At 40.3% G+C, this 25,004-nt stretch overlaps 1 protein-coding gene across 4 annotated transcripts in view; it reads left to right on the forward strand.

The window, feature by feature from the left end:
• Positions 1-25,004, forward strand: part of ANO4 (anoctamin 4) — a 150,537-nt gene that overhangs the window by 110,708 nt on the left and 14,825 nt on the right. For all 4 annotated transcript variants that reach the window (XM_076335459.1, XM_076335466.1, XM_076335473.1 and 1 more), the window contains 9 exons: positions 2,156-2,296; positions 4,991-5,155; positions 8,765-8,801; positions 11,412-11,523; positions 12,576-12,633; positions 15,302-15,399; positions 19,576-19,718; positions 20,745-20,897; positions 22,590-22,737. In XM_076335459.1, the coding sequence (XP_076191574.1) occupies positions 2,156-2,296; positions 4,991-5,155; positions 8,765-8,801; positions 11,412-11,523; positions 12,576-12,633; positions 15,302-15,399; positions 19,576-19,718; positions 20,745-20,897; positions 22,590-22,737 (1,055 nt within the window). The remainder of the gene's footprint in view (positions 1-2,155; positions 2,297-4,990; positions 5,156-8,764; positions 8,802-11,411; positions 11,524-12,575; positions 12,634-15,301; positions 15,400-19,575; positions 19,719-20,744; positions 20,898-22,589; positions 22,738-25,004) is intronic.

A 25,004-nucleotide genomic window follows, 5' to 3' on the forward strand; every position in this document is an offset into this window, starting at 1 on the left:
ATGGGCTGACTGTGTTCTGGCTCTTTCAACCCTACATATCTGGATTTCCTTTTCTTGTAAATGAGGTGCAAGGTGGGAGACATGGAGAGTAACTGGGTCTTGGCTGGGTGTGCAACAAGAAACCAACTGAGCAGAGTTTCTGGCACTCCCAGCTGAAATACGGCTTCTGTTGCTATTTACAGCGTACTTTTTTCTTTTTCTTCAGTGTCACTTTCTTTATATCATTAACCTCAGCCAGATACAGTACTGTTCACTTCCTGCCCCAAGCTGTGCTCAGCATTGCTGAGTGTCGTTAAACAGGTATGAAGGTTAATGCCAGAGTTTCAGTTTTGGGTGGAGATGTATCTGTAAAAATAGCATTTGCTATTATCTGAATTGACTGGAGATCATAGGAGATACCTAGATTCATGGACGGGTGGATATGATAAGGACTTCCCTATAGTGGAGACTGTAAAAGATAATCAAACCTTGGCTTAGAGAGAGCTGCAGAGAAGAAAGGGCTTCTTGTATATGACTTGGTAAGTCAGCTGGCAGAGTCCTTGCACAGTCTACAGGGTGCAATTCTCAAGCGCCCTGCTTCAGTGCTATCACGCTGTCCTTCTGCATGTCCCTGGGCACACGGGAATACTACTTGCATTGTTTCTTTTGCTAGATTATGGTCTGCTCAGCAGCCTTCAGCCCTGATATGGCAGGAACAGCTTGAGCACGGTAGTATAAGAGCAAGGTGTTATCCTGCCTTCACAGAAACGTGCTTAGCCTTTGTATGTAGCTGATGTAGGGCTGGTTCCCTCAAGCACATAATTAGTTACACAGGCATTGCAGCTGAGCATACATGCCTCAACTTTTTTTTAATACCATGTTACCAGGTTGCTGCTTGAATTTGGAAATTAACTGTATTGAGAAAGTGCCTTCAAAATTGGAGAGAATGAGAATGACATTACTTTATTTTTTTTCTTTTCCCCCGGAGAATTTTATAAAAAGGATGTAGGATTTTAGGATATCTTATTTTTATTCACATTCTAAAGACTTGTATGAGCAGTTAACTTTCACCTATTTCAATGCAGTCATTTAAGGTCCGGTCATTTACAACTTTCAGTCAGTCAAAGTTCAATTAAATGCAGTTGAAGGCTTGGAAGTGACTGAAATTGGTAAGCTGAGTTCTTGGCTGTTACAAAGAAATGCACAGCAGAGGCCTGGTAGAAAAGCTGCAAAGACAGTCCATAGCTGCCTTTGTGCTCCCTTGTAGCCAGCTGTACCATGGGCCAGTTCTCCAGTATGCATCAGAGCATTGTAAAACTTGATCTAATGTATATGGACTGCTAGCAGCTTTGAGAGTCCATCTTCGCAGCCTGGTGCTTTCTCTCATCTCTCACAGCATCCTCGATGTCCGACTTGGGTGAGGTGGCACAGGACACACGGCTATTGGTGAACCTCCCAGATGGCAGGGCAGTGGGGTAGCCCTACTGCAGCTGAAAACTGTGAGGTCTTACCCAAACTAAGCGTGAACCCTGTCTTCTGACAAGGCTATAAACAGATGTAACCAAGTCTCCCTGCAAAAAATCCCCAGGTTTCTTTTCAGAAGAGAGTTTTTATGGCAAAGCAGGACTTGACATTTCTGCTGCTGAAAGCTGTTCCTGCTAATAATATTGTCCAAGTTAGGAAGGAGCTGAGCAATATTAGATGGCATGGCTCCTTCTTCAAATGCTGAGAAACTTTTGCTGATAATGGGAAGGTAACCAATTACCTAGCAAACTGCAATTGGGTTTGGAAAAAGGAGGTTTGTTGTTGTTTTTTTTCCTTTTGCTTTGTTGTAGAATTCCAGTATCAATAGGATAATACTAGGCTGGAAAACTCTGTGGTATCAACCTTAAAATTATTTGGCTTACAGCCATATAGTTTGAAAAAGCATTGTTTAGATGTGTAGCTAATTGGGGAGTTTACTAAATACTTCCAATATGGTTTTATGGGTACAGTGATTTATTCTAGTTCTCATGAAGGAGACCTGATTTCCCAGCTCGGCTTTTATAGTAGCTGTGCCAGCTGCTGAATTCAAAGATGTAATTCCCAATAACAGTGATCTGATAAATGATCTGAAGTTTCCTACAGAATCTTTCCTAGCTGTGCTGTATATGAACATTGTCTGTCTGTTCTTTAGGAGGAAATACGTCCGCAGTTTGAAGCCAAGTACTCCAAGAAAGAACGAATGAACCCCATATCCGGGAAGCCAGAGCCTTATCAAGCATTTGCAGATAAATGCAGCAGACTTATTGTTTCTGCATCTGGAATATTTTTTATGGTTTGAGAACTTTTATTTATTTACCAGCTGAAAAAATACAAGATAACATTATCTCTGTTGAGAGAGTATGGAGGTATTGGATATGACTGCTTGAAAATGAAATGAGCTCTAGCATGTTTACTGCAGGCTGAAAATCTGTACGCAGCAAATAGCCTGAGTTTCTGTAAAGTCCCACACTAGTTTACTCTTCACTGAGTCTCACAGATAGTTAAGTCCTTCCTTCAATGCTAAACACATAAGGCTATATGTACTGACACACGTACCGGAATGGTGACGCTACCACATTTAGACACCAACTTCAGCTGGCTGAATTAGCTCACTGATTTCCTTGCCTTCCCTGTGTAGACAGTGCAGAGTGATGGGGAGAGATGTCATGGAAGAGGCAGTCGTTCTTTGTAATCTCTACAGAGAACATAACTAAGATGCCTAGAGTGCTTAATGATGTTAATATGTCCTAGTTTTTCAGTGTATTGAGGAGGTAAGGAAAGAGGGTTCATATTCCTAGTGCAATTGAAATGGAGAAACCGATGTTCCTTGCCTAAAATGAGGCATCTCTCCCCCTTCCAAAGTACAAAACTAAATGCAGCAGCAAAATCTCTCCTAACAGAGCGCTGCATGCATTTCTGCTGAAATGCCCCCATCCTCTAATTTCACTGAATGTATTATTCACTGTTATTCACATGACAACAGCAGTGGTAGGATTGGTCTTGAAAACACAGCTGGCATCAACTCAGACCCTCATGGAATTTACTAGGGCTTTTCCCAGAGGCTAGAAAATGATACATGTGTATAACTTCAGGAGCTGTGGGGAGCCAGGTGGGTGAGCTAGCGCAGTAACTTTGTGTTTGAATGAGACGGGAGGGAATAGGGCAGAGGGTTTGTAAGAAACTGATGGCTTCAAAATTTTCCAAAGCAATCTTGGACAAGAAAGGCAAGAGCAATATTGAGATGAACCGTGCTCTGCTGTGTCAGGTGGATGGAAAGAGACACACAGAGAAACACTGGGCATGAGGAGCCAACATACTGTCTGACTCAGCCCTTGAAGACACTATATCTGCTCTGGACTGCAGTCTCTGCTCAGAATTGGTTGTACACCTGCAACATTTTGCATTTTCCCTACATTTTTTTCTTGAAGGGGGGACAGTTTTCACTCCCTACCCTTTGCAAAGGCAGTCATTAATCTTCTTAGCCTAGTGATAGATCTTGCTCAAAGTGTCAGAGAGTAGCCTTGCTCTGAATTGCATGCACCACAAATTGTCCCCATAACAGTCCTTGAAACAGGACAAGGATTATTTTCACTGAAGATATTTTTTATTACTGGCATAGCATGAGCTTCCAATGAGTTAGAAAAAATCTGAATTTTCCCCCATTTAGGTAAAAATATTCCTTAAAAATTATAGCTTTAAGCACAGGAGATATACGCTTATCAAAACTTCGAGTTAGAGCAGTTCTCAACATTTCAGAGCATTGACTCTCACAGTGCAGTTACTAATACAGCTTGAATCAGGTTAGTGATTCCCTGTTAACAAAGGAAAGTGGTCCTTCTTCCCCTCAAGACTATGCAGGGAATCCAGAGGCAATCCTCTAGCTTGGTAACTTTGTAATGTTTCTATGAGCTGCCAATGTGGTAGCAGAAAATCTAATAAACTAGCCCTTCGTCACACACACTTTTCTTTTTCGTCTGCACTGGGATTATGTCGATCAGTTCAGTAACTCATAAAATATAAAAACAGCTTGATTAGCATTCAGTGTTTTCAAAATCATTTTGCCCATTCAATTAGCTTAGATATACTTCAGTTTTGATAGGTTTAAGTTGTCTATGCATAACCTTGGAATACACCTATCTTTTGCAAATAATCATCTGTCTTCTACTGAAGAAACTCTCTCTCCTTATCTAATAAGGTAGCTAACGGGTGCTGTGTCAGAGTTTCTATGAGATGAGTCACCCACACTAATTCCCAACTGTTTGTCCTTTAGGTGGCTTGCTAAACTGTGACATAAATTGGTCACGATGGAAAACAGTTGTCATTTAGTGCTCAACTGTTGCATATGGAACATCAAGTGATTTAGCAGCCTGGCTCAGCTGCATGGCTTTTCACATTATAACTGTCACATTTGCTGAAAGTCTCATCAGAGAAGAAATTACAAGGGCAGTTGAATTTGTTACCTTCCCTAGATAGAATCTTTCCAGAACTGTAGCAAGAAACAGCTTGCTGAGGTAGCTTGCCAGGGTTGTTGTTGAGGTAGTGCTTACAAATGGAGACATTTTTTCCTGTAAGTGGGAAGTCCATCAAAGCAAAAAATCCATCCCAAAAATGACACCATCAGGCTGGGACATCAGCTTGAGACTAGCCTTTGCACATCGTGGAACATGCCTGTAAGGAAAATTTCTAATTCCCAGAGCTGGCAACACTGTTTCCCACATTAATGCTAAGGAAGAGATACATTTTCAAGAGCATGTTTAAAACTAAAAATTATTTTAAAATTATTTCAAAGATATTTTGCATTATGGAAAATAAAAAGGACTTCACAATAAGAATAATATTCACGCTGAAACCTTTCTCTGGAATCAAAATGGATGTATTTTTCAAGTCTTTCATTTCATTTTTTTAGTTTTCATAGTTTCAGGGAGACGTAAACTCCTGTTCTATTGAAAGTTTTCAGGTTCTTCTCTCTGATTTTTTCTTCCTTTAGATCTGTGTGGTGATTGCTGCTGTTTTTGGCATTGTTATTTACCGTGTTGTGACTGTCAGCACTTTTGCTGCCTTTAAGTGGGCTTTAATCAGGAATAACTCTCAGGTTGCAACTACAGGGACTGCAGTGTGCATCAACTTTTGCATCATCATGCTACTGAATGTGGTGAGTAAAACTAACATATCCAAAGTTATACCTGAGCCATCGGATCAGTAGATATCTCAGTCTGCAGACCACTGAATGCTTTTGGTTCCTTTTTCAGTGGGAAGGGAGTGTCTCGCTAAGCCAGACATGGCATTATTGTTTATGGACATCATTCGCTATTTATGTAAAGTACAATTCCAAACCCAAAACGTTATGTAAAGCATGTTTGAATGTTCTAAAAAATATTTTAGGGAGACATGTCTGTACTCCTGTTTTATCCGCTGCCTCCTTTTTTCCTTTGTTTGCAGGTTTCAGTCCATTTCATTAATATTCTTCTTTTTAATTAGTGTTTTGATGTTATTTTTTAAACACAGTGGCCAAGCTTAATTCTTATTTATACTAGTGTCAGTAATTCCAGCTTCAGTTTTCGCAGGAGTTTACCAGTGAGGATATGCATATACAGACATAATGTCCATATGCAGGAGAACTCCCTTGGGCTGAAAACTTCACGAGGCTTGAGCAGACGTGACTTGTTCCATGAGCTGCCTATGGCCTTTGCCAGGGTACATGAGAGACATGGTCTGGGTGCATTGTAGGGGGGCTGGCTGAGGTCAGGTTATTGTGAACTGGTTTGGAACCAGACTTGGGACAAAGACAAAAAGGGAATTTCTATGTGGTAACAGCCCCCATAAGACTAAGTATAGCATAGATTAGATGGGGAATGAGTTTCATCGTTCCATCGAGATGCAGGTACTTCTGTATATTGCTGTGATAGCAATGTGTCTTCTATTAGTTGCTCTTGGCAAGAGGTATATGGCCTTTTACTATCAGGTTTTTGTCAACTGACATTATAAGAATGCATTTTAAGGCAGAGGAGGGATCAACCTCCAAGCCATCCAGATACTGGAACCAGGGTGGAGTATCTCTACCCACTCAGTAGCAAGTGTCTTCTGCAAAAAGCATGTTAGGCTTTGCTCCAAGAGAGATGCTGACTTACTTCCTAGGGGAAATATAAGATGTTATTTCAGGCCTGCACATTTCCAAGTGCTGGCTTGGAGACTACTTTCTTTCCTGTGCAATACCCAAGCATTTCCATTTCATCTAAAAGTTGATTTGAACAGCCCCTTGTTTATATAGCAGGAAATTCCAAGAGGTAGGACTTCACTTCTCCTTTTGGCATAGGCAAGACTGGATTGGTGACTAGGACAGTCTATTAAGCTGTTGGCTTTCCTGTGTTTTCCCTAAGATAGGACTATAGGCTGAGAAAGGGCAGAAAGAAGAGGTGAAAGCTGTTATTCCCTCTGAATTTGTACTGATGACTCTCTTCTTTTATGTTATTTTTGATTTATTGTTTGTTGCCTGCAGCTTTGGGCGGGTTTCTTTAATCTACCTAGAGCACACAATAAGCATAGAAGAAATAAAAAGAAAACTATATATATCTATGTCAGTACAACATCCATTTCCAAGCTCTCAGTATAAGTCATTGTATATGCAGTGAAGCAGCAACAAAGAAATACTGCACAAACAAAATTACTTGTTTCTCAAAGAGTTTTACAGCTTAGAGAAATTTTTAAAGTAATGGAAGATGGCTTGAAGGTGCCTTTTGAGAAACTTTGTTTTATTCCCTAAAATACATCAAATAAATAGAGCACTGCAAAGATGGAGTTCTTAAGCATTATACTCATTACCATGCAATAAACACCACAGCCTTAGATCTGGATATAGCTCGTGGAAACAAAAGATCCCCAAAATATGAAACTGCATGAGCTTTTCAAAAGAAGGACTTAAGAACATAATTCCTCACTTCCCATGATGGATTAATGTAGTTTACTGAAGGACAGTAGTGGGATTTATTTTGGAAAAAAAAAAAAAATCCCCAGGAGCAATTCAGGTAGTTGAATCCTCTACAAACTGTGACTCAAGAAAAGTAGCAGGAGAGCAAACAAAGATACAGTAATAAAACCAGAATGGACCAAGATGTATATAACAGTAGGGAATTCGCTGCTAGGAAGCCTGGAAAACCGCCAGTGATTCTGATACAAGTTGGCAACCTCTCTAAGCATCAGGGGAAAGGTCTAAACCACAAGTAACTTCTAGAGTGGATGCTCTGAGAGCTAGGTACATACACTGACACATCCATCATGACAAAATGAAATGACCTTCAAGCATAATGTCTCCCAGATAATCATGCAGCCTGACCTGGGAACAATCATTAGCTTTACCTAGGTTAATAAAACCTGTTAATTCCAGTGATACCGCCCATAGAAAATATGAACACAGAACAGAATATGATCCTAAACAAGGCCCCTTGGGACTAGTATCGATAAGCTGCAGTAGCAGATAATTAGATCCAAACATTGTTAACAGAATCTCTAACACAGTCTTACTGTTCCAGGAGGAATAGCAACAAAATACAGTTTTGATACCCCCTTCTGCAGAGCAATGTACATTTATAAAATAGCACACTCCCTGCTGGGATCAGGATATAAACCACCCAGACATTTAGCACTTTTGCAGTTGCCCTTAAGAGATGCTTTTAAACGTAGAAGAAGCCACCTTTTTCATTACTTGAAACAAAACTGTTTACTCTAAAGGCAGCAAAAAGCTATTCTAAGCAAGAAGTGGTTGTTAACATGGATGAGATAATTCAGGATGACTTCAGTTCTTAAGCAGGCAGTTTGATCTGTAAATTGTACATAACTCAATTTAAGCAAGAGTTTATAAGGATAACTGCAAATGAAGAGAAACATTGCTGATATGCACTTTAGGAATAACTAAGTGCTTGAGCCTGAAATATGAGGAGCTTTGTATCCCTGTAGGCATCAGTGAGAGTTAAGGACATTTAGCATTTTGTGGGAACAGGCTCCAGACTCCTTTAAAGCAAATGGAAATCGTATTAATTTACACTAAGACTGATGTTGGTGGTGATGTACTTCACAGGTTCAAAACACCTTTGTAAATACTAATTGTGAAAACTCTCTAAGTTAGTTTTTGTAAGCTTTATGAAGTTAGCAGTCTCCCAGAGAGTTTGAGAGCATGGTATCTGCTAAGCGCAGAAAGTAGCACTTAGGATTTAGAACAATGTCACAGACTCAGAGTAAGAAATGTGTCTGGTGATGGGGATTACTAAAGACTTTCTCTGAAGCAACCCTGTCTCCCCAGTGTCTTTCCTTTCAGCACCAAAAAAATCCCAGACAAAACCAAAAAGCCCAAAATACCCAGCATACCAGAGCATGCTCTTACTAGGGTGATTTTTTTTGTGAGATAAATGTTCCATAAGTAACTAAAACAAAAATGCCAGTTGTGCTATTGTTCTGCTTTGTGTTTTTGGAAAAGTTATCTGACCCTTTTTCACTGTGTATGTAAAATAGGGACAGTGACACAATTTTTTTTCTCCATATGTTGTAGATGAAAAGAGCTGAGTATAAGCTTTAAAAATATTACTGTTCCTTGTTTGATTTATCATTATTGTATTATTACTACATAGTTTTATTATCATCATTATCAGAACATCACAGAGACCATCTGGATGTCAGATTTAACATGTAAGAGCAGTTACTCTACTTAGAAAGCAGTTCTATATTTTTGAGTTTGTCACATATCTAAGAGGCTGTTTCTTCTCTGTTACAGCTGTATGAAAAGGTTGCTCTTTTCCTGACAAATTTAGGTAAGCAATGTTAAATACAAAATTGAATTATATTGTACTGATTTTTTGTTCCCTATACTGTGATAGCATTCAAACTGTCTGTACAAATATGAAAAATCCTGATTAATTTGCAATCTCTAGGAATTAATGTCTTTCTTAAGTTTATAATAAAGGAATATATAAACTAAGCTATAGTGCCATTCAATTAGTGGTGACAGTGGTGACAACAATCACCCACCTGCCATGCTTACCAACCCCTTACCTTGCAACAACTTAAACAAGTTGTTACCTTGGGGGAAAAAGCATGAGTTTTTCAGAGAGACTGAGCACTCATAACCCTCAGGTTTTGTGAAGACCTGAAAATGGGGGAATCACTTCTGGAAGCCAAATTTATAGCTTGAAACTAAGGTGCTTATTGACTATCAAACATATGCCTTTAAGAGGGGCAGTAATTTGCAGGGAAAATAACTTGGTGAGTCATCAACTGTACCAACACCTAAACTCTAATGGTGTTCTAAGTTTCTGTAATCTTTTCAGCTCGCCCATAAAGGTGATCTTTATGCTAGAGTAAGGACAACATGTTTTCTAAGGACAGCATGTACTGTCACTGGGGTAGCAATAGGCTATCATTTATATATCCATGGCTCAGGCAGAGTCTCCGGAGATCCTGATCATGCTGGAAGATTGCAGTAGTTGGTGGCAATTGGCAAGGGCTCCTTAGTGTCTAGAAGCCTGAGAGGAGACTCTTGCTGAAGGCCTATTAAGCGAACCATATTATGGCATGTGTAGAAGTGGTTTCAGGAGATTATTTTGAGCTTCTGCATACCTTTGTACGTTGATGATGTTCAGTAAGGTATTTTGGACCAGGTGGACAGATTTTGGTGTCTGCTCAGAGGAAACACACAGCTGATTTTAGCTAGTGTCAGAGCTTTTCTACATCTGGGAAGTCATAAATGATGTGGTCAAAGCACGTCTGTGTAAGATAGCATTTTATTCTGTTGTTTCTTATTAGACTGAGAGTCCTCATTTCTATGCTGTAAATTTAAAATGTTTTTGCCATCCTGTGTCCATGGAAAAGATACCTGCTAGTTACAGTTGAGAAATATGACTTTCAAGTATGTGATTTGCACAGGCTATGCCCTTTTACTCCTTGTGACACCCTGGGGACAGTAGGATATGGTCTAGAGACCTTAAAGCTTGATTACTTTCTGCCAGGTTATCATCAAGGTAGATCTGCTTCTTGTAGCTGTACCACCTGTATGAAAACTCAGTGGGTCAAGCTGTTCTGACAGTGTTCAGGCTGTTTTGTGGTTTTTACTCTGATGGTCTAAGTACCTGATTTGGTTTGAACGATCTTTATCAGTGCAATAAGCTCAGAGTGGGATTGGCAGCAAAGCTACATTCAGGATGTCCTTCTTCAGCCTTTACATGACCTTTTTCAGAGCTCACATCTGTGCTCTTCTAGAGCATTGCCATTGTCTCTGATGGGCATATGAGCAAAGCTTCAGCTGCAGCAGCCTTGTTAAAGTCAAACTTGTCCTTCCTACAGACTGGCACCAAAAATCCACAATGTTTTATTTCTTTCTGCTTAGCTGAATATGTATGTACTGGCATACACACAAACTTGGGTTTCTTGACAGGCATTTCCAAATCACTAACACAGTTGTTGATTTATGGTCTGTTTTATGGTTTTGTTGATGCATCTGTTTGAAATTTCCTCATGGGTAGGGCAGCTCTAATTAAAAAGAATCTAGTTTATCGTTGTTGTTTCTGTACTTCCAGTACTTTACTGGAGGCTCCTTTGGAAGTAATATGTAAGTACTACCATTATGATACTCAGAATCACCATTAGTATCTCCTCTTCTCCTCTGATTATTCCTGTTCACAGCAATGGTTGACTAATAACAAGCTTCTGCCAACTGGAAAGTGGTTCCAGGACATGGTACTGGTGTGTTGTCATAGAAGTTGTTTTGTTAACTTCTGTCTTGATATCTCTTTAGATGGAGATTAATGGCCTACCTGAAGGGAAGACTATGTCTTCCCCTTTCACATTTGCCTTACCCCATCCATTGCAAAATATTTTTTCTCAGTCTTCTGTGATAAGCTCCCTGGGACAAGGAAAGGGAGTCATGCAGTGGCACTCCACTGATACCTGTGTAGAGTCCTTAGGTGCCAGCATGGTGGGCCAATCCATGAAACAGAATTACAAGGAGGATTTGCTCCAGTTCAGTATGACGTCTCTAATAAAAAGGCACTTACACAGATTGTAGTGGGGTGCTTTCTGGCAATGTCATTATGGTAGGTTGCAGAAAAGGAAACAAGAGAAGAGCCTGAGCCTGTAAAGCACACAGGAATCCAGGAGGGATGTTTAGTATACACATTATCTCGACCACTTTCTTACAGTCTTCTGGGAATATATGTATCCAGATATCAGAAGAGATTTCTAAGTCTTTACAAGCTCACTTGCTGTGTGCTGCTTTTGGATACAATTTCTTCTGTCAGCTTATATTTTGAAATCAGCAGACTAATTGACAAATACATTGTCAGCTCTGATAGGTGTGTGCAGCCTTTGTGCCAAGGGAAATTGTTAATCTGATTAAACCTCTGAAACTCTGCTCTCTTTCTTCACAGAGCAGCCTCGTACCGAATCCGAGTGGGAGAACAGCTTCACTCTGAAAATGTTTCTTTTTCAGTTTGTCAATCTGAATAGCTCTACCTTTTATATAGCATTCTTCCTTGGAAGGTAGGATTGATGTCTGCACCCTCATATGTGCAAAATGAAGTAGAGAGAAGAAATAAAATTGTCTGTAATGAAACAAAATGGGACCATATTATCACACATCTCAAAATGCAAATTCCATACTAGCAAAGCAGGACAGATTGCAGTTTTATTTTCCTTTCAAAAGCCCAGAAACAGACGTAGTTTTCATTTCCTAGCACCACATTGTCTCAGTGCTAACTTTTAACAATTTCATTACTGGGAACAGATGCGTCCCACAATACTATATATGCAGGTCACTTCACTCTGTCTTTATGTGTGTAATTTGTACAGGTAAGTAAATAACACTGTCTTTTTCTTTCAGAGTAGAACAGAATAGTTCAGTTGGAAGGGACCTACAACAATCATCTAGTCCAACTGCCTGAATACTTTTCTGCTTCTATTATATGATTTGGACTGTTAAGAGTGAATTATGAGCCATCAGTTGGGGTTTTTTTCCACAGAAAATGAAATATATATATAAAAATCTGTATGCCTCTTTCTGCAAGTCCCCTAAAAGCAAAAGAAGAGCCTTTGAGTAGAGAAGGCTTGAGTAGAAGAATCCATCAGTATGAATTATTTGCATGTGGGAAGTTGTGGGAATCATTTTGGGAGAAAACATGGGAGGACAGTAAGAAAATTATGTTTTCCTAATGAAAACTAACATTTTCATTGATTTTGCAGAAAGGCAGATATCATAGCCCACATTATGGTGTAAGGAAATGGACTGGCAGTTGAAAGCCATTTTCCAAACTGACATGAACAGTTTTATTCAGATTTTTTTCTCTTCTCTGCATATGCTGAATATCCAACAGCAGAGTATTTGGTATTGAAATAAAACTGGAAGTAAAAATATACTTAGCACTTCACAGAAATTATTCCAGGAATCCCCCAAAACTTTTTGCAGCATAACATCTTTTATAGTTATATCAATCACACTAAGATGACATTAGATTAAAACAACAGTGTGAGCTTTCTTCTACTACTGTGACCAGACTGCTCACACAACATAGTTGATGTGTATTCCTGTGTTAAAGATTTACAGGACACCCTGGTGCCTACTTAAGGCTGATAAACCGGTGGAGACTGGAAGAGGTGAGTGTTCGCTAACTACACACTGATTTATCTGCTGCCCACAGATGCAGTGAATGCAAGCAGAGGCAGACACGTAACTCTGTCTAGGTATTTTTGAGTGTGTTACTGGGTTTTCAGTTGCTGTCTAACTCCACACTACTGACACTACCATCTGCTACAAAAACATCGATATACTGATATATATGCCCTTTTTAATGCTAGCAGTTGTAGTGTTTGCATCACATTTGGATAGTGGTATCAAATGGTTTAAACGTTACTCACATTTTTACATTGGAAATATTTCATCCTTGAAATTAATCAAAGTCAGATATGAATCTGACAACTTTTTGCTTCTAAAAAAATCCTTTCTTCTCAGCTTTTCTAGCCTTGCTGACCAGGGAGCTAAAATAACAAAATAATAAATTAAAAATCCAGACACATAAAATGTACTTGAAAATTGACCAAAACAACTGAACAAACTTCCCGAAAGAGCTACTGGCATAATGTTCCGTGTCTATAAAACCAAATGGATTTGGAGAGCAATGAGAGGTTGGCTTTGCAAGTCACTCAAAGACCAATCCCATTTTTTTGGCAAATACATTCAGAACTCAAAAACCATTTGACAGTTATTGGAAGTGAACAGCAGCAGTTTCTGGATCAGTCATGTAGCTTCCAGTGCTGCTATTCGCACACTCAAATCCCATGGTTTCTTTCCTGCTTCACAGCTGAATAACTGAAACAACTTCGCAAATACATGACAAATGGCAAGTGGAAAATGCAGGTCTTACGCTGCCAACATGAATTTACAAACACTTCCAGATATCTAAATATTTTGATTAATAAAGGTCATCCAAATACTAGCAAAAAAAGGAATAATTTGAAAAAGCCATTCTAATTTTGAAGCAGTGAATTCTGTACATTCAAGGAAAGAAAAATTGATAAACGGGCAGACAGAAATTCACTGAACATCCCTCCAAAGTCTGAGAGGGGCCAAGCTGACCTAACAGCTTGCTGCTGCCAAAAGAAGACAGTTCTGCTCTTCCTTTGACTTCCCCCAGAAGTTTACTCCTTCCTCTGCACTGGCTCTGGCTTGTTCAACCCTGTGAGGAGCCTATTCAGTTCCCTGTATCAGCAGGAAATGCTTCCTTTTTCTGGCTGAATTAGTTTTCTGATGAGTTACTGGGCTGAATCATCTCACAGAGGCAGCAGGGAACAGGGAAAGAACCTCACTTGCAGGAGCAGAGATGGGAGGAACAAAGAACCAGGTTTGGGAGGGAAGAGCAGCAGCTAGGTGTTACAGGTTGGGTCAGTTGCTGGTGGAAGCTACTATTAGTAGTCCCTACTATTTTGCCTTTCTCAGAGCAAAAAAAAAAGTCTAATAAGAAAAGAAATGTCTAATAAAAAAAGTCTTACTTTTGTTGACCATATCTGTGTTAGGTCTTATTAGAAACATAATGTAGAATATAATGCCCAGATATCCCTCCAATAGCCCTCTCTTCACCTGTTGGATGAAGCCAAGTGTAAGACATTTAGTAACACGATATAGCCTGGTCCAGTGTCAGTTGGCATAGTCAGACCACAACGTACAAAGTGCATTAGTGATGTTATGATTGTAACATCACTGCTATTTCATTAATACTGCACCTATGTCTCTTAGGTTATATTGGCTCATGTGACTGATTCCTAAAAACAGAAGGATGGCGATTTAATAATATGCTAGAAAAGTTAATTTAAAAAAAATAAATTATCTGCCACCCTGTTAATCTAAAGAGAAGCTGAATGAGGTCAACAGAAACCTCAGCAGGAACCCTGGTTCTGAGCACTGATAATGCAGTATGTGTAAGAAATTCATATCACATTTTGTTACAGGTCATAACTAATGTAAATTTTTTTCCCCAAAAGTTAAAGAGAAATATTTCCAGTTCTATGACAGTGACCTGTTCAACTTATCCATAATACCCAGGATCTAACAATACAGCTTGGACCTCCACTGTTTGGATCTGCAAAGTCAATTGTGAAAAATGCTGTTTGAGGGCAGAAAGTTTTTGGCCCTTTTCTGTTTCTTCCAATACTAGATGAAAAATCGTGGAATTACTTAAATTTGTACTAGCTGAGCATCTCTTCCAAAAGCAGCACCGCTTCTTCAAGGCCTGGAGCCACTGCTAAAACAAGCAAGCACTCAGCAAGAGACACCGAGAACTGTTGTTCGACAGTTAGAGATTTTTAGTTCTTCAAGAAGATACTAGCTTTGCATAGTCCACTCAGTCATATACATTAAATAGTACTCAATAAACAGTATTAGGTCCATCCTTTAGGCATAAACTGTTTGCCTGTGCAGACTTGAGGCATAGTCACCCTCCCCAAAAACTACTGAAATCATTGAAGAAACTTGTTAGCCTTTGCCTCTGTCCCACCCACAGTTGTGCAACATACTAGCATCACTAATGTGAAAACTGCATTGGTTTCAACTGATTCTGACCTCTGCAGAGAATTAGATTATAGGCTTAAAAGGCTCATGGTATGATACAGTCTCATATGCTCCCATGAGTTCATATTTTTTTAAAAATTAAAGAGAATGGCATTTAATTTCCTTTAAGTAAATTATCTAATATCCATTTACAGTCTTTAAGAAATTATTAAAAACTCAGCATCATTTCTGTTTAACCTTTTGTTTCTTTTTTTTCTGTAGTGCCACCCTAGTGGATGCCTTATTGATCTCTGTATGCAAATGGGTATTATAATGGTGCTAAAGCAGACCTGGAATAACTTCATGGAACTGGGCTACCCGTAAGTAAATATAATGCCTATGCTTCTGTAGGTCACAGAATAATACTAAGTTTATGCTTTCCTTATGACCAGTTACATAAAAGCAAGATACAGTAGTCATTACAACAGAAAATCCCCCCTAGGATACAAAACTCTTAATATAGATTTTCAGATGTATAGAGATAGATAGTGTTTGGGGTTTTTTTCACATTGAACATAGTTTGCAAAAGTGAAAGTGTAATATAAATATTAGCAAATAAATAATATATGGGAAGTACTTGATTTCATTAAATTTTATTTCCTGTTTTAAAACTCCTAAAAATAACTGTAGGACTGCTGTATTCCTTACACAGGAAATATTATATGTATCATTTTTTAGCTATGCCAGTGAGTTCTAAACTAGATTTCTCCTTGCTGGGTGATAAAAGATGCCTGAAAGGGCAGGTATGAGCTGGAAAAAATGCACTGCTGGCATATACACTCTCAGAGATAGAAGAATGTACTGACTGGTATATAGGCAAGTTCCCTAGTGACCTTCAGGGTATTATGGAGCTGTCCCCTAGCTAAAAAGGTTGACGATTATTCATTTCCTCTTGGTTCATTTCTTATTGATTAGTATTTAATGAGCATGTTTAATATGATTAATAAAGATAGTTGATGCTAGAGACAGTGTGGCAGGTCATCAAGGGAAATTAGCAAATGTGAAAATATAAGAGAGAGCTGACATTGTCAGAAAGTTTGCCCTTGCGTGTTCAGAGGGACTTGCTTCGCTTCAGGATCCACAGTAGAGCTAGTGAAGAGTTTGGTCCCTGAACTGCAGAAATGTGTTGCAGAAGTGATTTCAGGCAGCCTCAGTGCTGGTCATATCTGGCTGTAATGAGAACGAGTAAATGATTTAAATGCACAGAGTAGTTGGCAATCAAGGTACTCAAAGCTCGCTATCTCTCCGTCTTCCCAGGTTTGTGCCTAGCGCTACTTGCCAGGATTTTGCAGCTGTTAGGGCTGGAGGAATTAGCCGGGGTGGGGAGGAGGGAACAGCAGCAGCAGTATTGATCCTTCTCTTTGCACTCCCTGCCTCTTTTATCAGTTTTCATTAGATCTTTCTGCTACCTATTAATAGGGATTTCGAAACCTAATAAAGAGCACAGAAGGGGATTAAAGACGGTGACTGAAGGAGATAGGAGGAGATTGTTTAAGAACAAATTATTTCATAGAATCATAGAATAGTTTGGGTTGGAAGGGACCTTTAAAGGTCATCTAGTCCAAACCCTCTGCCGTGGGCAGGGACATCTTCAACCAGATCAGGTTGCTCAGAGCCCCGTCCAACCTGACCTTGAATGTTTCCAGGGAGGGGGCATCCACCACCTCTCTGGGCAACCTGTGCCAGTGTTTCACCACCCTCAGCGTAAAACATTTCTTCCTTATATCTAGTCTGTATCTACCCCCCTTTAGGTTAAAGCCATTCCCCCTTGTCCTATTGCAACAGGCCCTGCTAAAAAGTTTGCCGCCATCTTTTTTTATAAGCCCCCTTTAAGTACTGAGAGGCTGCAATAAGGTCTCCCTGAAGCCACCTCTTCTCTAGGCTCAACAACCCCAACTCTCTCAGCCTTTCTTCAGAGGAGAGGTGTTCCATCCCCCTGATCATTTTCGTGGCCCTCTTCTGGACCCGCTCCAACAGGTCCGTGTCTTTCTTATGCTGAGGGCTCCAGAGCTGGTCGCAGTACTCCAGGTGGGGTCTCACCAGAGCAGAGTAGAGGGGCAGAATCGCCTCCCTCGCCCTGCTGGCCACGCTTCTTTTGATGCAGCCCAGGATATGATTGGCCTTCTGGGCTGCAAGCGCACATTGCTGCAGGCAAGTGCATTTCCTTTTTGTGTGAAAAAAGCATGATCATTTCTGCTAAGAGCATGATCAGAGCCAACACCATGTGGATGGCCAGAGGATTTGAAGGCAATCCTATAGTCTGTAGTAGAACATAGCTGCACCTCCACTTGTGTACTGGCTACTGCCTGCCGAAACCGAGGCAGAGCCAGCACTGCGCAGTGCCAAAGTTGATAGCAGAGAATATTTCCCCATAAGACAGCCCTTAGGAGAGAAGCACCAGCAGCCTGTTTTGGAGAGTGGTTTTTTGCACCATTTCAGGGTGGCAGCCCAGCTCTGGTCTAGGCATGTGCTCCCACAGTGACTGCAGAGATACACAGGGCAAGTCAGAAATGCCACCGAGTGTTCCTTGGTGACAGGAAACCCAGCGCCTGCCGTCACATTTCTCACTGATACATGTGGCATTGGCTTCTCTTCTGAAATTTCTGCCTGAGAGTTAAAAACTAGGTTTCAAAGATATCAAGGAGATGCCCTAGTGTGTGTGCTATAGCATTGACTGTTTAGTGGTTACATTTTTAATACAAACACTGGCATGTCAGAGTGGTGCTTCTGCTTCATACAAACACCACCTTGAAACCTCTGAAAGTGTGCATCAGATCTCCTCTCATGCATAGATACATACATAATAACTAATAAACAAAGTATAAATTATTACTTCAATTGGAGGTGGAAAACTGCAATTTCAAGCTGATGTTTTTCTTGGAAGAACAGCATACTTCCATATTAAAACCACATTATATCACATTGCTCACATTTTGCTCACACATAAATCAGAAAATGACATCTCTTTGAATTTTACTAGAAGTCTTAAATATTTATTAACACTAGTTATGGGTTTCCCCTCTCACAAAGGAGGAAGTTAACCGGGATCTGTCTCAGCGTATTGGTCTCCCACCCACCTCACCCTTCAATATGCTGCCTTTGCAGGAATTCAGTTCTCAGCCCTCTCACTTTCTCATGGGCAGGTCATGAAAGGCAAAGTCCCAAAGGGTGCTGTGATCTGCAAAGATGTGCCTTTAACTGTCCCATAGTTCATCAGTCACAACCATGGTCATTCACAGGGAAGGCCTTTTTAGGCTTTTTACACACTAGTGACTGGCTGCAAGCTGCTAAACCCAAATATTTTAATAATTTCTTGTTCTTCCAAATTTTGACTGGAAGTCCATGCTTGTACTTCTGAATTTTTTTCTTGCACTTCTAAAGTCTAGATTTTAATGCCCTGCACTCAGTTGCACCTACACTTCTTTAAGGAAGACAGGAAAAGCTATAACCTCTCTGGTAAATGGCCTGAATGGAAAACTAATCTCTAAGCTTTAAGAAAGCAAGCAATTGGCCAAACCGTTATCCAAATCCAATGGCCATTTGCCTACCATTCACAGACCAGACCAGGCCACTGTGAAGGCAAGAAGTGAAGTAGTCAGGGAAAGGATTGAATTACTTGGGTGAGCCATCACCTTCTATCTTGCTGAGATGAAGGGGCCAACCACAACTTCGGAGAAAATCTCTGTCGTCTTCCCCCCCCCCCCCCCATACTAACTGTAACTCGTGTCCTTTGTTGGCCAAACCAGTGCAACTCCCTGACCTGGAGAGGCAAAGGCGTTTATTTCAGATGTGAGCACTCAATTCTTTTCTGGCTCAGTGCCTCCCACGGTCCCCCTACACATGTGTTTCTTCAGGAACAGTATCTTCCCCCTGAAGTCCAGTACAGCTCCCCCACTTCTTGAGGTGGAGATTGCTCTCATGTCAGCCATCCACCTCTTGGCCACCACGTGTTGTCAGTAGTCCACACACTTCTTTCTGCCTTTTGTTCCTCTGAATGTTTGGCTGCAGACACCATTCAAGGTTGCTTTTTCCCTTCCAAGATTGCCCGGGGACTGTTACTCCGCACACTGTAGAGCCGTGTAGAGATGCCGGCTTGCACACAGGAAGGGCTCAAGCAGCATTAGCACTCTATTTACTGATTTCTCAATTAGAGCTCAACTATTTCCACACAGCATTGCATTCTGCCATATAAACAGACCCTGAAGTGATTTGCCATTCTCTGTAAAGAAAAAGAAGGTAAATAAATAATGAAAAGAAGTCAAAATCCCTCCACCATTTTAACAACATCTAGGCCAGGATTACAGCCCATCAGCCGTATCTGTTTCATACCTATAACACCGTTTCATCAGCCACATGTATTACTAGCACTCTATTTTCCTGTGCATTGGGAAATTAATTTTGGAAGGTATGTTGTGCACACTTAGCCTCTTCCAATTTTGTGATAAATAGCCACTAATATTATTTACCTTGTTTCTTTAATTTATTTGAAAATGCAGGTTAATTCAAAACTGGTGGACCAGGAGAAAACTACGACAAGAGTATGGCACACAGAGAAAAACAAGCTTCCCACAGTGGGAAAAGGACTACAATCTGCAACCTATGAATGCTTATGGGCTCTTTGATGAATACCTAGAAATGAGTATGGCACTGACCTTCGTTCTCTCTCTTTCACTAGATTTTCATGTTCTTGCTTTTTTGTTGATGTGGGCTGGTGCATTCTTTTAATTACTGCTGTATGAAGCTAAAGAGGCTTCAAAATGGTTTTCATTCTCACAGGTCAGGTGAGGAATGGGAGTGAGTTTGTAAGAACCAAACCAAACCAATGTAGCTAACCACACTGCTGCTGGTTTGCTAACCTCACATCTATGAAACTCTTCTCATTCTGGCTTTGTGTGGGGAAGGTCATTTTCCAAACCAGAGACCACCTCTTCACCTGCATACAATTCTGAAGAACTTTGCTGTTATTTACTAAAGGAAGTTCCCTTGGGCTTTTATTTTTAAACTGCGTGGTACAGACCTGCATGCTTGTTTATGTTTAAAATTCACTGTCATTTACTACCTCACATTTACAAAGTAGCTTGCTGCCAAAAGGCATTGCTCTATCCAGAGGAGAGGGGAGGAGAACTGCTCAAAGAAGTGTTAAAGAACAAGAACTTTTGCCCTATGTGACTGAACTGTGTATGTCATGATTGTTTTTTTCTTTTCTCCCTCACACAATTCTTTTCAAATTAATGGGAAATTTGGCAGTCTGAAAACCTGCCTCTAGAAACTCACACAAATTTTCAAACTGCTGCTCATCTGTACTATAAAAAGGAATGTATTCAGCCCTAATCTCTGCAGGTATTGAGAGATCCTAGTTGAAGCTGGAGTAAAAATGTCCCTTTCTAAACGCACAGTTTGTCCATCTCCAAACTTTGCTCCTAATTACAAAATCTAGATGTTGCTGTCCATTGCAGGGACAGATGTGCATTTGTTCTTGTCATCCTTGCTCTGAACTTTTGGCAAGGAATTGCTGTACAAGTGTCACTAGACTATTGTATAGTACGGCATAATAAGAAATGTTTGTATAATTATACATAATTTTCTATGCATGTATTATTTGGTATCTTAGACCTTGGGACTAGATCTTAACAGTTATACTGTGATCTTTCCTTTTTATTCCTAGTTCTTCAGTTTGGGTTCACAACCATTTTTGTGGCAGCTTTTCCACTGGCACCGCTTCTGGCCTTACTTAACAATATTATTGAAATTCGGCTTGATGCATACAAATTTGTTACCCAGTGGAGAAGACCTTTAGCTTCAAGAGCCAAAGATATAGGTGAGCTCTTTGTATGTGCGTTTGTTATGCGTGTGTGTTATTTTTAAGGCAAAGCATTGACCACTTCAAGTAAGAGCAGATTAAGGTATTTTCAGTCATTTTCCCCATTAACAACACACAATTTGATTGTTCCAAAAAACTTAAGTATCTGATGCCAATCTACTTATGCAATTAATAGTCTATATTGGAAAATGTCTTTTAATGATCTTCTGGGTGACTTAAAAGCCAAGATGTTTTAATGAAGTGATCAGTGTTCTCTGCAGGTTTTTCCTGGTGGCAGACACACTGTGTGAACACGTCGCTGCTCAGTTTGAATATAATAACCAGACAGAGCAGCTGAAACATGAAAGTCAAGTTAAAGAGGCCACCATCCTGTAAGGGACCTGTGTGTTTTATATTTACTCGGCCAAAACCAAGCTCCCCTGTGACTCAGGGGCTATGTCCATTAGGTCCCTGGTGGGTCAGACAGGGTGGGTCTAGGTCACAAGAGACGACTTGCTCTCAGTGAGGCACACCTACATTGCTAAACACACGGTTCACGTAACTTTGAGGTCACCCAGCCACACACTACTGCAAGGGCTCTCTGAACATATTTTGACTATAAATCTCTTCTGTCCTTGCAGTGTGCAAAAGCAGAACACCTTTAGGAAGGACTTTGTAAAACAAAGACATCTGCCCAATGCTGAATCCCTGGTGTCTTTGGAGGGGTAAACAGGATACCTCACTGCCCATCTGCATTGCAAAAACCAGTAGCCCACACCATAAAATAGCAGAAGCCCAGGCTTTGTGTTCTCAGAATGGTCTACCACGTACCTAAAGTCTGTGTCTGAGTAAAGCTTTGTATGTGAACAGTGTGGATCTATGAGTTTAGGTACAAGCCTGGACATCAATCAGTACACAGCATACACTGCGGACATAATTCCTGAAAAAACAGTTATATAACGTAAATAATAAAAGCACAGAAAAACAGATTTTTTTTTCAGGCCGATTCAGGTGTGATTTCTCAAAATAAGTTGCATTCACTCCCTATTCAGTAAAGTTTTCAAGGACAGCTTGATGCCTCATTAAAATCAACGGGTATGTCTAACCTTCCTTTGGTGTGGTTCTCAGTGGTGGTCTTCATGACCAGAGTTGCTGTGTGCCTGTACCACAAGATCTGTCAGATGGTTGAGGATAGGCCAAAAAGCCCAGGTGATGCTTAAGGGCTGTGTGCCATTGTATAGCATTAGCATGCCATAAAGATTTTGATGCTGATAGGTACATGCTGACCAGATGTGCACACACAAGGCCCCTGTGACAGGCAGATCATGGATTGCATATATTCATGGCTGCCCTGGCAGACCCTCCTCAAAGGCTGGATAGCCATCATCACAAGCAGGGAGGCTTACAGCATTTCTTAAAACTGCCCACGTGGTTACGTGGCTTGGTGGAACCAAGGCCTCCATGAGCTTTTTTGCAGCTTCCTTGAGATTATTTGCAGGATAAACAAAATTCCCACCCAGTAGGAACAGAAATGTGGTCCACTGAGGTCGTGCTGTTTAATAAGAAATATTATTTTTACTCAGTGACTCTCAGATAGAAACTACATAAAAAGACCTTGGGTGGTGGGGACAACTGCTTCAGAGCATGCTGTATCTCAGGCACTTTGATTCTTGTTTTTCCTGGAGCTAACATACTCTCCGTGTTGAACAGGCATCTGGTATGGGATCCTGGAAGGCATTGGAATTCTTTCTGTTATCACAAATGCATTTGTTATAGCTGTGACATCAGATTTCATCCCTCGCCTTGTTTATGCTTACAAATATGGACCTTGTGCTGGCCAAGGAGAAGCTGGACAAAAGTAAGCTTTTCTTTAGGAAAACAGATGCGCATGAAAATCACTTACTACTCGAATAGATACAGCAGTACTGTCTGTGTGTGTTCTGATTCCACTAACCCAAATTTATTGTTTGTGCTTAGGTAACAGATACCAGCCATAGATATTGATGCTTTACATATTCACAGAATGGGTTGCCGAGTGTCTATGATGTTAATTCAAGGAGAACGTGGCAGAGCTGTTACAGAGATTTGGTGTGTGTGTAACAATATGCTGCACAAGTTGCACTTCCCAGCTGGTGTACATGGATATAACCCTCTTTTCATTCTGAAGCAATGCTGATATTTATCAGTTACGGATTTAATAAGCATTTTAAACTTACTCACTAGGCTTTTTTTCCTGATGTAGTATTCAGCATGTATTGCTCGAAAAAAGTAGTGTCTAACAAGAGGAAGCAATTTGCAACTAATAAATCAAGATATACTTACGGGGCAAAGTAATTTGTTTTTCTTCTAAAGCTAGAGTCCTTAGATTAAATCCTTCAGGAGTCATTTGTGAACTGAATCCCTGCTGCCTAAGTGGATTTTCTTTCAGTGTTGCTAAACACTGAGATTATATTAGCGTGTGCATACTACCAGCAAGTATGATTACAGCTGCTACATGGCAACTTGTAAAATCTAGGCTGTTGGACTCAGGGAAGGTCATTGAATCCAGCTGAACTGTAATAGACACAGTTTGCAAATGATCTCCTAGCAGCTCCATTAGCAAGGACCCTACTGTTGAAAGAAACCGAAGCTAAACAGTAGACAGTGACAGAGCACTTACATTCCGCTATTAGACATATGGCAGATTGATTTTTATTCCCTGCTACAGAAAGCGAGTTCTTCTGTTGCTGCTTTTTTGCTGTCTTTTGGTTGTCAATACTGTTTAATCATACTGATGGAAGAGCAGCTGATGTGGCAGCTCCTGATTAGCAGTGCTGCTAACTTGCTGTCCTGCAAGGAGTTTGGCATTTTAGTTGGTGCCAGGGGAAATGTTCCATTTATTTTCATGAAGAGTTAAAGTCCCTTCACAAGTAAAGTGTTTGGTCTGGTGCCAGTTGTTCCTGAGCATGTGCCTCTGCTTGTGCCATTATGAAGATCCATAGGACATTGAGGCACTGTCAGCAACTTTCCTTGCTTCTCAGGACCACTATGCATGAAAAAACACCACCTTTAGAAATTTTATTTTTACGAAGACTCAAATATGACTCACTGGCTTTGAAACTAGTTCTGCACAGGGGAAGTAGCTTGGCTTACAGAGGAAGCTCTTATCTTTTCACAAACCTCTTTTACAGTGTTTTCGCACTTCTGCTGCTTTTCTGAGTGAATTTCTAGATGAAACCATCATATAGTAATCCTTTGAAGGAGCCAACTTGGATAAAAACCGTTGTTTTATTGACTATATGTCAGCATTCTGGATATTTTTTATTAATAAGTACTGTTACAAAAGCAGGAAGCTATTCAAAAATCCAGAGGAATATTGAATTTTCTCAAATTAAGGAGTCAAGAACATCTGCTATTGAATAACTTAAATGAGAGGTGCTTTTTTCTTTCAAAAAACATCTGTAGGTATTAGATCCATATGACACCCAGTGATACTAGAAAAATATCATAGTTAAATTAAGTTACAAATCCAACCAGTATGGAGATTTTGACATGAAGCCAGATGGTGTTTAAATGTAATTTCTCAAAGACTGTAAAATCCATAGTTTAAAAAAACCAAAACCACCCTTACTGTGCATTATACTCTGCACCAAGCTCAGCAGTGTGCCTAGACTTACCTGTGCTTGGGCAGTGCAGAGTGAACAGCACAATACACTTGCCATATCTCTCCTCACCTTTATTAACACCAAACTTGAGCCTTCTAGTGATTCCCACAGCCCTTCGTCAGGCGACGTACATTCTCCTCCTCAGTGTTCTCCAAACTCTGCCTGACCCTCCCAGTGCTCAGCCACCCTGGGATCTTTCAGTATGGAGTTCCTCCGATTAACTGGACATATTGTAAAAAACTGTTTTAAGTGTATTGCCTTTCCGTCTGATTTAATGTCCCTTTGTGCTAGTACCATGCGGGTAACAGTGGGAGTATTCTGATTATCTTCCTAGTGCTACTCATTATTTTCTCTACCTCTATTGTGTCACCTTTTAGGTGACTTTTCTTTTCAAAAGTAACCAGTCCCAGTCTTCACCATTTCTCCTCCCGTAGAAATCTACCATTGCTTCACTTTTATTGTCCGTCTGACCTACTTGAGC

The sequence above is a fragment of the Aptenodytes patagonicus genome, chromosome 1 (genome assembly GCF_965638725.1).
Source record: "Aptenodytes patagonicus chromosome 1, bAptPat1.pri.cur, whole genome shotgun sequence".
Classification (NCBI taxonomy): Eukaryota; Metazoa; Chordata; class Aves; order Sphenisciformes; family Spheniscidae; genus Aptenodytes; species Aptenodytes patagonicus.